The sequence below is a fragment of the Rhododendron vialii genome, chromosome 6a (genome assembly GCF_030253575.1).
Source record: "Rhododendron vialii isolate Sample 1 chromosome 6a, ASM3025357v1".
Taxonomy (NCBI): domain Eukaryota; kingdom Viridiplantae; phylum Streptophyta; class Magnoliopsida; order Ericales; family Ericaceae; genus Rhododendron; species Rhododendron vialii.
In genome coordinates this window covers 40,951,476-40,963,793 of record NC_080562.1, presented here as the reverse complement: position 1 = coordinate 40,963,793, position 12,318 = coordinate 40,951,476, and the positions used below count along the sequence as shown (strand labels likewise).

The 12,318-nt window shown below is 37.0% G+C and overlaps 1 protein-coding gene across 3 annotated transcripts; it reads left to right on the top strand.

Annotated features, from left to right (window-relative positions):
* The first annotated feature begins 8,227 nt into the window (after positions 1-8,227).
* LOC131330472 (uncharacterized) lies at positions 8,228-11,033 on the top strand. Of its 3 annotated transcripts, none has more exons than XM_058364069.1 (2): positions 8,228-8,486; positions 8,846-11,033. In XM_058364069.1, the coding sequence occupies exons 1-2, from the start codon at positions 8,339-8,341 to the stop codon at positions 10,732-10,734; spliced, it is 2,037 nt and encodes a 678-aa protein (XP_058220052.1). In that variant the 5' UTR covers positions 8,228-8,338; the 3' UTR covers positions 10,735-11,033. The 3 variants fall into 3 exon arrangements, with proteins under 3 accessions (XP_058220052.1, XP_058220050.1, XP_058220053.1); XM_058364067.1 differs by having other exon boundaries at positions 8,828-11,033; XM_058364070.1 differs by having other exon boundaries at positions 8,366-8,486; positions 8,836-11,033.
* The last annotated feature ends 1,285 nt before the right edge of the window (positions 11,034-12,318 follow it).

Here is a 12,318-nt window from a genome sequence, read left to right as displayed (position 1 = left end):
ATTTTTTTTCAAAATTAAGAGAAAGAATTGATATATTGTTGCCAAAAAAAAAACCATAAATGAAAGGAAGTTAATGATAGGAAACAGAGACGAAGAGATAGTGAAATTATAATGAATCCTTATTTTGGTTATGAATTAGAAGTGACTATTGTGAAACTCAATATTATTAAGTTTAGCAACTTCTTAAATGAATAATTAAAAGCTGATGTGTCAACTTCTTTATCATCCCTTTTTATTATACGTGGATGGCCTAAGGATAGAAATCTGGTTTCAATTTACCGCTAAGGTCGAAGGATATCTCCAAGGATAACGCGAGGAATTAATTACGTGGAAGGATGCCTACCGCTTCTCGACGTCGAGATTTTCAATTATGTCCACCGCTTCCAAGTCGGCGCCAGGGGAGGTTGTCTGGTTGTAGCAGAGACAGAGAGAGGGAAAGTGGAGAGAGAAGGGTGCCCCACGTGCCATGTCATCGTAAATACCCCACAGTCCCCAATTCGTACGTGCACCAAATGGGATTTTGCCCAGATTTTTGTGAATGGGTTTACGGTGGGGTTTTAACGCTCGTTCCGGAAACAAAATAAAAATTTATTTTTTGCAGAAATCCTATTGGTACCGACGGTACCCATAGGGAAAATGTACCGACGGCCACCGGACGGCCGTCTCCGGTCACCGGACGGCCGATCCGAGCCGTCCAAAAATTTTAAAAAATAAAACCGAGTGGCCTTACGCGAGAATCAATGGCATCCGAGGTGTGTAGGGTACTTGATCCGAGCACCCATTTTTCGTGTATATTTGTATATACGTGTATATACACGAAAAAGGGGTACTCGGATCAAGTACTCTACACACCTCGGATGCCATTGATTCTCGCGTAGGCCCACTCGATTTTATTTTTTAAAATTTTTGGACGGCTCGGATCGGCCGTCCGGTGACCGGAGACGGCCGTCCGGTGGCCGTCGGTGCATTTTCCCTATGGGTACCGTCGGTACCCATAGCAGTACTCTATTTTTTGTGTAATAAGAAGGTTTGTTTCGGAAAATAAGAAGGGTAATACTTATTTTGGAAGAATTTGTATAGATATCGACCGGCCGGAGAGGAAAATCGTACCGGTGGCCGCGCCGGGCCGTCTCCGGCTACCGGACGGCCGATCCAAACCGTCCAAAAATTCTATAAAAAATAAAAACAACGGGGCCATCGCAAGAATCAACGGCATCCGAGGTGTGTAGGGTGCTTGATTATATATATACAGAAAATGGGTGCTCGGATCAAGCACCCTACACACCTCGGATGCCGTTGATTCTCACGACAGCCCCCTCGGTTTTTTTTTTTAGAATTTTTGGACGGCTCGGATCTGCCGTCTGGTGGCTGGAGACGGTCCAGCGCGGCTACCAGTACGATTTCCCTCCGCCGGCGCCCATTATCATAGCAACAGTCTTATTTTTTGTATAAGGCAACTTCAAGCTCAAAAATCATGTGTTTACGCAAATAATTTTCCTACCACTATGGATCTTGTTTGATAAATCTCATTGAGATCTTTAATACGGTGCAAAAAAATTGATTTTTTTTTCATTTATATTATTTTTGAGTTTGAAAATATGGAAGGAACTTTTTATTTGGGTTTTATAGAATGGCCCTTCTTATTTTTGAATAAAAAGTGGCAAAATAAGTACTTATTTTTTAAAAAAGTTTCCGGAACGGAGCCTAAGGCCGGTTGAGGTTTAGGCATTTTTTTAAGGTATGTAAGATTTAGACACTTTTATATGATGCACTTTTTTATTATAGGATTTTAGTGTCACTTTCATAGGGTTTAGGTTTAGGTACTTTCATAAGGTTTTAGAGTGTACTTTCCTATTATAGGATTTTAGTATTTTAGACACTTTTATAGGGGCAATTTGAAAAAATATTCCAAAAATCCGTAAAGGTGCATTTTCATTTTTTTTCTAAAGTGTGCAGGAAGAGGGGGTCAAAAACAGGAGCTATACGTAAAAACCCCACGTACTTAATTCATGCTTGAGTTTCTCTTACAAAAACTTGGCCTTGTTCGGCTAAATAATCCATTCTGAATTATTTTTTGTCTTTATTCAAAAAAAATCATATTTGCTAATTTTTCATAAGTTTTTTGAGGATTATTGTTTTATCGTGACGAAAGAAATCTAAAAAGTAAAAAATTGTGAACGGAACTCAATTTTTTTGAATAAAGATAAAAATAAGCCAATAAGGCAATTTTTTGTCTTTATAAAAAAAAATTGAATTTTGATGGTAATTTTTTACTTTTTAGATTTATTTCGTCATGGCGAAGTAATAATCTTTAAAAAATTGACGAAAAACTAACAAATGTGATTTTTTTTGAATGAGGACAAAAAATAATCCATAATGGATTAATTTGAATTTTTGTTTTGTCTTTATTTAAATTATTTTATGTATACTCCTATTAGGTTCCTTTTAAATTTTTGAGAAATATAAGTTCGTCAGAAGAATTGGAAAAGTAAAAAAATTATGACTAAATCTTATTATATACTATACAAAAATTCAAAGAAAGTCGAATTTTTATGACTTTTTGAATTTTTATAAAAAATAAATTTTCGATCATAATTTTTAACTTTTTGCGCCATTTTTTCCAAGCACCTTTATACAACTATCATCTTTACTCGATGTTAATGTCAGGCGAAAGTCTATTATTACATGCTGACCTGGAGACCCTGCCAAGCAGGGTGCTTGGCAGGCGGTGCCGAGCACATCTCGGCCGTCCAAAAATATTTTGGACGGTTCAGATGTAAATGTACCGAATGGATTTTTAAAAAAAAAAAGGAAAAGGAAAAAGATGTTTCGATCCGAGCCGTTGATTCCAAGATGAACGGCCGAATTAGCCGCTTGGCAGGGATGCTGCTCGGCAGGGTCCCCAGTTCATGTTTGGTTAGTGAAAAAATTGCTGGGAAAGAAAGAAACCATACGAAGAATCCTTAACTTTGGTGCATGCCCTAATTGAATTTTACTATTTTTAGAGTTATTTTTTGGTTTTTGATAACTTGATGTCTGGGCTAATTTGCTAGCACCTCGACTAATTTCGGAATCTTGGAATTAACTAACATCCAAACTCTTCAGAGTGTGACCTCCGTGAGATTTGAACTTGCGACGTAAAATTTACAAGTTCACTGTTCTGTTTTATTTTATTAGTATAGTTTTACAATGCTGCTGTTTATTTCCATTTTCTTCCTAAGAATATTTGAAATTGTTTGACCTGTAACTTTTTACTGTATTTTGTAGATAGAGACAAACCCTTGTGATTCGAGGAACTGTCAAATGATTTTTACCCCTTTCATTAAATTCAATTAATTTTCTATGGAAAATAATTTTTGTACTCCCCTTTTAATCATCCATGTAATTTTTTCTTTTTTTGTTTTTATTCACATAAATTTACAATATTATCGTTGAATGTGTGAAAAAAAAAAGTGTACTGAATAAAAGATAAGATAGTAAATTCAAATGACTAAAGACCAAAAAATGAGTGTAAATTATAAAAATAAGAGTGCGAAAATCAATTTTTCATTTTATTCGTTGATAATGAATTATACAATAGAATATGTACAATAATGGCAAGAACATGATCCAAAATGATCTTGAAGTACCTAAGGCAATAAAGCTACCCAACGAACCACGACTTGGGAATCAATGAAAATATAATTGTACATCGCTTCGGAGTGAAATTAGTGATCACTTAATAACATTTGAGACATCTCTATTTATTGCTAGAGCGGATCTCATTCCACTCTATATTTTAAAAATCCACAATTCACACCTCATCATAACAAACCAACAATAAGGTTGCCCACGAGGAAGATGGTAAGAAAAATATAGTCCTACATGGCTTGGGATATAAGAGTTTAGGTTGCCCACGAGGAAGATGATAAGAAAAATATAGTCCTACATGGCTTGGGATATAAGAGTTTAGGCCTGTAAATGGATCGGATTTGATCCGAATTTAATAAATTCGAATCTGATCCGAATCCGATAAAACTCGGATCCGATAGCGGTAATCCGAATTCAAAAAATCCAGATCTGATCTGAAAATCTGATCCGATTTGACTTTTTTTTTTTCCAGAATTTTAGAAAAAAAAGTAAAAAAAATTTAAAATACAAATCCACCCCCACCGTTTCGATCCTTCACCCGGCTTGGGAAATCCTAGTCATCCTTCCACCGGAGACTCCCCCGCCGCCGTCCACCTCACCTGTCTCTTTCCGCACAACATTCACCAACAGAAAGACATTCTGAATTCCTCTCTTCTCCTTACAGAACAACCTTCAAGTGCGATTTCCCAGCGAGACTCCGGCGCCGATTTACTTTTCCCCAGCTTGTTCTAAATTCGCCGGAGAAAAATACTCCACCAGTGATTAAATCTCCGGTGCCGGAGCTTCTCCCGTGGAACTTCCTCGTCTACGACTCGATAACAACAGAGAACGACGTTGTCTTGTTCGTCAAGGGCCTCAATCGCCAAGGCTCGAGCCGTTTGCGTTTTCGGCGACTACGTAATTAAAGGCGTCAAAACCGCGGTCAAGAGTCTGGGCAACAAAGTCAATAATCTTACGAGGGTGCCAAAAGAGAAAATGAGAATTTTTGTAGAAAGTCAAAGAAAGTGGATTTAGCATGATCTCCTACTTCGTCTGCTTTTATTACGAAAAAAACGGGCTCCCATTATTCATCCCGGTCCAGTTTTGGACCGTTGTACCCTCCTCAAGTCTACGGTAAAATTAATTCAAACCATCCATTTTGCGTTCGTGCAAGAAATTAATTTGATCGGATAGCGATTGATATACGAACAAGTTTGTGTGTGGGAACAAAAATGAAGCGTTGATGTTTAAATTTGCATTTATTTGTATTTACCTTCCAATTGTCGTGTGTTATTGTGCTCGTTCATATGGTTAACGTTGTTATTTTTAAATTTACTAACTAACAATGATTGACATCTATCCATTTGGATACAGTGCAAATTGTTGCAGCAACTAGTCGGCTGAAGGCAACATTGAGATGCATGACAAGCCCGCCTGCGGTATACGAGCTGTGCTATTCATACAGATAAAGTGAGAACAGATCATGATCCACAGATTTTATGCGGGACTCATTTCAAGTCTTGCAAAGATGATACAATCATCTCATTTTTTATGATTGATTTTTATGATTGTTAGTTATATAGTCTAACAAGAATGGATACTCCATTTTTTATGACTGATTTTTTTCCCATGGATCTTGCATGCATATGAGATATCGGTTGTAAATTTCCATTTTGAGGGTTTAGGTCCCGTTCCGCTAAGATTTTTGTTTTTTAAATACTTATTTCTCATTTTACAAGACAAATCATTCTCTCACAATACATCATCTTTAGCGGAACGAGCCCTCAATTTCTCAATCTATGTGAATATTCTGGTTGCGTTCTTATGAACTTGAACTTAACTTAAATCTGAAAATTTTGTTTTTATTTGAATTTCTTTCGCATTTGTTGATTTTGACCAAACTTTTGTGGGTTATTGATTCGTCTCGACAACAGGAATCAGAAAAATAAATTTTTTTTAACTTTTACCCAAGTATTTTGAGAAATAACCACTTTTTAGGCCAAAAAGTTACTTTTTCTTTCTTTCTAAAAAGTGGTTATTTCTTAATATACTTGAGTAAAAATAAAATTAAAAAATTAATTTTCTGATTCCTCTAGTCGAGACGAATCAATAACCCACAAAAGGTTAATGCAAAACTAACAAATGAAAAAAAATTCAAATAAAAACAAAATTTCCATATTTAAGTTAAGTTCATAAGAATGCAGCCTCTATGTCACTGGTAGAAAATGTTCTAAGTAACTTCTTATTATGCTGGCTTCAATATGATTTTTTTGAAGTATCAAATCAAACTTTAAGCAAGTTACTATTTTGCTCCTTCAACTTATGATGTACTAGTGCATGTCCGTGTTTGAAGGCACGGTTTGCCAATTTTATCTCTCTAACTTCTTGAAGGCCAACATCTCATTCGCAAAATTTCAACTACAAAAAAACAATAGCTCAAGCATATCCATCGGCTAACTTGAATCAGCACAAAACAAAATAACATCAGTTGTAGTGCCCATGCTTGTGGGGTACTTATAGCTAGCCATTTGAATTCACAGTATGTTGATCACGCAACTAACTACTGATCACAATTAACCAAAAAACCACTGTTATCAAAAAAAAACTTTATGGGCAAAAAGAAACCAAGCTTCAGAATGTAAAAATACATAGGCAATATCAATATCTAAATATGTAATCTCACTTATAAAAATTGTAGACTTTCTAAGCTTCAAACTCCTACCAACTCGGTATTTAACTCACTGGTTAGCCAATGCAACTTTTAAACAAACGGATGGCACTTCAGTTCTCATCTAGTAAAAAATAATAAAAATTGAATATAATAGTCTAATTGAAAGTGTTTGGGTTTTGGATATTATGGATTAAAAAACTTAGGGTTCAAAAAGTAGACTTTGTTGAACATAGAGAAAAGAGGGAAACTTACTCCGTCTATGGTAGAAGGCCACAATCAAGAAAGGTAAGAAAAACTGGTGAATCTTGTGAGCCCAAGCCTGAGCAATTGAAAAACCGAAAACAAACTAAGTCGAATTACATAGGCTGTGATAATAAATAAATAAATAAATAAAGTTTGACGAAAAAAAATACCAATATTATAGCAACTGCTGAGAAATCAATGAGAGAGGAGAGGGAAAGAAAAGGAGAGGAAAGGGGAAGAGAAATGAAATGTCAAACTGGGAAAGTAAGAGAGAACAAATTTCCATATTTTTTGCCACATAAAAAGGAAAGAATCTAAAATTAAAGGAGAAAAATAATGGATTTTTAAATTTTGAACCCCGACAAATGATAACTTTTGGATGGATTGAATTTTAGCCCTCAAATCCTTCATTTAATCAGAGCCATTCAATGTGCCACGTAGGACAGTATGAGAGAGACATTTTGCAAAAATATTGTGTATTGTAATATAGATTTTTTTTTTGACAAAACATCTTATGATGTACTCCCTCTATCCCACTTTGTTTGTCCCCTTTTTTACTTTGTAAATGTCCCAAATTAAAATGAAAAATTCTAAAATCAGTCCAATAAGCTGACAATAGTAAGTATGTGAATGTGTATTAAAGAGTGTATAAAGTACACATGAATACGTGTTTTCTTTGTCTTCTAATGTGTTTATCGTCAGTCCAGTGGGCTAACAATAGCAAGACTGAATTAAAATTGACTCACGTAAATTTCATTAATGTCCCTTCTCCTTTAAAAGTATTGTGCATGAAAAAATGTGCACACACATCTAGGCTAAAAAGTTACTTTTGAAAAAGCGAATCTTATCATTATGTTTCTTAAAAAAGTTAGAATTTTAAACATAGACAAATAAATTGAGACGAAAAGAGTATTAAAGAATTCAAAATTATTTGAGATCAGCTTATGTTTTGGCTTAGAAAAAATTTATTTAAAATCGTCTCATCTAATAAACAAATTAAACTTGGACATAAAAGTACTTTCAAAGCTAATCAAATTTCCAACTGGGCTCGATCAACCACTTGTTAGCTCGTTGATCATCCTACTCGTCACTTTCTCTTTTCTTTTTTTTCCCCCAAAACATATCCAAACAAGCCCTGATCCCCAAACACAACCTTTGCTTTTGCTGCTCTTCTGGTCCCAACCCAAGTCACATAATGTGAGTGTGAGAGGCGAGCGTAAAAATATCTTTTGAAAATCTTTTGAACAACTACAATTTATAAGAACAAGAATTGAGAATGCAAGTACAAAATATAAATTTAGAGCAGGAGCTAAGAATTTGAGCATCTCCAACACTTAATTTCAAATTGAAGATATTAAATTTTTTTTAAGGCTTATGTGGCATATCAAATTTGACATTAAAATTTCTTCTTCAACCCTTATTCTATATTCTATTTATTTAAAAAGAAAAAAAAAACTTCAAACAAGTAATACGGAGAGATTTTAAACTTTTTAATAATAATATTTTATCTTCAACGGTTACTTTTTTGAAATTTGGTACGGGAGAGGCTAGCTGTCAAAATTGACATGTAAGAGGTTCACGTTAAAGCCACATAAAAGAATAAAAGAAGATGAGTTAAAAGGTGAGTTAATGCTAAAAGTAGCTGTTGTACCGTCCAGTTCATGTTTGACATTTTCCATCGGAGATGCTCCATCTTGATGAATTATGTGACAAACAAAGAATTGCCAAGTACGTGCGGTCTCTCTCTCTCCCCGTTAAACCTCCAACCGAAAGCAAGCCATAGAAATCGCCTCCATTACCTTAACACTCAACACAATGGAGGAAAACCCAGAAGTCGCCATCACAGAAGAAAGAGAGGAGCTCATGGTATCACCCTCTGGTAAAAACCCAACTCGAAGACTAGCCCATTTCCTCAAACCCTCGGTCACCTCCATTAAAGGACCAGTCTTTCACCTTCCTTCAGGTACATTTCTGATTTCCCTCTCCTACTTCAACTACACTGTTCTTCCTAAATTTCTGTCCTGGTATTAATTTTGTCAGTGCTTAATTTTTGTTGGATTCATGTTAAACATTTGTCCCGATGAATTTAGAAGTAAAAAAAATTACGCCGGAAATGAAAAAATAATCACTGAAGACGAAAAAATACCAAAGAAACGATTCTCTCTTTAGTGTCCTATATATACTTTTTCAACATCAGTCCATTTTTCTTTTCACAAGTAAAATTTGTATCTTTAGTCCCCCAAGCCTAGAAGGAAATATCTTTCTTTGATGAAAACTTTCTTTCTTGTTTGAAATGATTGCCAGTCTTTAAGCTTCCTTCAGGTACATTTCGCTCTCCAACTTCAAGTACTACTCCCATTACTGATCTCCCATTTAAGGTGGAATTCGAACGGTGTCGAAACCCTCTCAGAATGTGGAAATCTTGGTTCGATCGAATGCATTCTATTCACCAATCCACTTGGAAAAAGGCCGGAATATACGAAGCCATCGTCAATTCCACTTACCAAATCCGGGTAGACAAAGAAATCGTTCTGGGTCTTGCGGAAAAATGGTGTTCGGATACTAACACGTTCGTGTTTGAGTGGGGAGAGGGGACAGTTACTCTGGAGGATGTTTTGGTGTTGGGAGGTTATTCTATTTTGGGGAAATCTGTTTTAACCCCTCTTGAAAACGGAGAATTGGTTGAAATCGACGAGAAATTGATGAAGGGACGGAGTGAACTTGTACAAAGTAAAAATAAAAAGGCCGGACAGCATGGATGGTTGAGGCTTTTCATGGGAAGTGGGAGCAAAATCGAGCACGAAGCGTTTCTTGCCCTCTGGTTGTCCAGGCATGTTTTCCCATGTGGCCACGACGTGATTAATAGGAATGTTCACAGTATAGCAATTCATTTAGCAAGGGGGATGAGGATCGCCCTTGCCCCTGCAGTTCTCTCGTGGCTTTATCGAGACTTGAGGCTATTGAAAAATGCAATATTTTCTAAAAGGAAGCGAAAAGTGGGGCTCAATCTATGGGCTCCAATGCAAATGGTAGGGGTTTGGGCTTGGGAGAGATTTCCCACATTGAGGCCTCGACCTAATCCCCTTAAACCCGGTGAGCCAAGAATGGCTAAGTGGAACAAAGTGAAGAAGAAGAATATTGAGAATGTTGGTCTGGCTCTAAGTTCTTCCAGGGAATGTTTCCAGTGGCGCCCTTATGCCATTTCTGAGAAAAACTGGGTGTTTCCTAAGTTTTACAAAGAAAGAGTAGAGTGGGTATCGGTTTGTTTGGGGATGGACAAGGATTTTGAGTCATTTGCTCGGTTTTTGATACCTTGTGAGTTGGTGGGTTTTGGCAGCTTAGAACATTATCATCCTCATCGCGTTGCAATGCAATTTGGGATGGATCAAGATCTTCCTGGTGTGGTGGCTCGTTTTGATGACACTCCTGAAATTGCATGGGAAAATTACATCAGGCCAATTAAAGATGGAAAGCTGTATGTTCAGTCCAGATTGTATAAGTCGGATGTAACGACTCGATATTTTAAGTGGTGGAAGCAATCGAAGTTAGCTCAGAAAGGCGCGGTAAAGGGAGCCAAGGGAAGGAAGAGCATCACCACGAGCCTGAGAAAACTACCTGAAGAGCCAAAGGAAAAGAATGTGGAAAATGATGCCTTGGGTACTCCTATCAAGAGAAAGTGGGTCAACGCAACAAAATCCAGTGGAAAGGATGAAAAGAGCATCACCAAGAGTCCACGAAAATCGCTCCAGATTTCAAAAGGAAAGAATATGGAAAATGATGCCTTGCGTACTCCTCCCAAGAGAAAGAGGGTTAATAAAGAAGCGAAACTTGTTGGAAAAGATAAACACAGACTTGTGGACAGTGCTGGAAAGAGAATGTCTAGTAATGGAAAGTGTTTTCCATGCCCTCAACCTCAACTTCCTTCATCTCTTACTGCGGATAATGTTGCTGGTAAAAAGATGGAATATCATGTGGAACATGGGAAAAATACAAGGGGCGAAGAAATGATTGGAGGATCATGTAGACCATGTGCAAACGCAATGGAGAGTTGTGACGGAATTCCACGTGATGGAGTGAGCGTTGCCAACAATGGAGGGAATATCAGTATCCAAATTACGACTGACATATCAGGACTTGAAGTGAGAACAACCAAGCTTGAGATAGTGTTTGCTCGGCTGAAAGCTGAAAAATTAAGCATAAGGTCTGTTTAAAACCTACCAAAAGATAAACGTTACAGAATGCCGGTTTTGCCTACTTTGTCTGCTATAGTACACCCTTGATGGAATAGACACGGCAGTGCTTGCACTGTAACCGTGCTATGATATTGTCATGAACAGTTTTTCAACTTCTGTTGGTTACTGTAAATCGATGCTATCTGATCGGGGTTAATAAAATCACTGTGTCCCTATATGCATGAGTGTCAGGTTCAGGGTTGAGGAATGAATTGCAACATGCATATTGTAATAGCTGTATGATATTTCCAAATGACAGTATATAGTCTTGCCTGTTGTGTGCATAGCTATCCTGGATCACCAACTTTGTGTTTGGAAAGAAGGAAGCATCATATATTTTCGGACTTATTTACCATTTCTACTTTTTAAGTTACAGTGTATACTTATTTTACCAAATTGATAAAAGTTGGTGCGTTAGGCTGGTTAATACTTTCTTCCTGATACTTGCTCCTTTTTAGGTATAAAGTATAAACAAAACAATATTTATGAACACAAACTAGCAGACAGCCAGCACTGGGAGCTATTGTTACATAGCATACTGAACTTTAAACTTCTCATGGTTTAACCTTTGTTGATGCATGTCTTCATCCACTTGTGCTATTCCATTCAGATATTTTGTTGCCTGTTCTTCATCTTTTTGAATTGTTGTTCTTATGAACCTAATATGAAGAAAGGCAGCCCAATGCAAGAGGCTCTGCAGAGTGTCAGATGTACACAGCCTGTTTCCGTATTTCAAAATGGAGAAAATTTTCTGCTGTACCATTTGTTTGAATCTCATTTACTCAGCTCAAAGTTTAGCAAATTTGACTATGTCAATTACTTGTCTGAACACGAAGGGTTGGAGGGAGGAAAAGAAGGACCAGAAAAGCTGCGGAATTTGACCTTGGTTTCCAGGGCTAAGGTTTTCTGATTTCTTGGCTGATACAAATCTCGCCTCTTGTACGTGCTATGGATTCGATCAAGGAGCAGATATGTTCCTGTTAAAGTGATGACGGCCATGTTCCAATCGGAATGCATTAGAAGAACACTCGTGAAGGAAGTCCCGTCAATGAATTTGAAAATGTCATCATCAGACCATGAAAAAAAGTAAGGTCTCAATTAGATTGAGGACCCCGAAGAGTTATGGGAAATTAAGATTACCTCTGGTTTCAACGAATTCGAGCATAAAACAGAACCACGAGGCCAAATCTCCCGATTCAAGCGATTATGACCATATTCCACTACAACAAAGTTTCAAACTTCTTCACAACGTTCCAAAAAGTGGTGAGAGTTTACATCAAGTTTTATCCCAGAATGATATTTCTTCAACTTCAAAAGTTGCCATTGGAGATAGGAGAAAAAGAAAGTTGCATACCGCAGCAGGAGGGATTTTACAAGAGGAAGTAACCAAGCCAAGAGTAGCGAAAAATAGATGTTGGTGTTCTGTGAACGAGGCAATAGATATTGATGAACTAATGGTGGAGATGAAAATGCACAAAAAGGGCAGAAGGTGTAGGGTGCGAAGGGGAAAAGGGAAGGAAGAGTGAGGTGTCTTTTGGTGGAGAGAAAACCACTGGTCTTGAG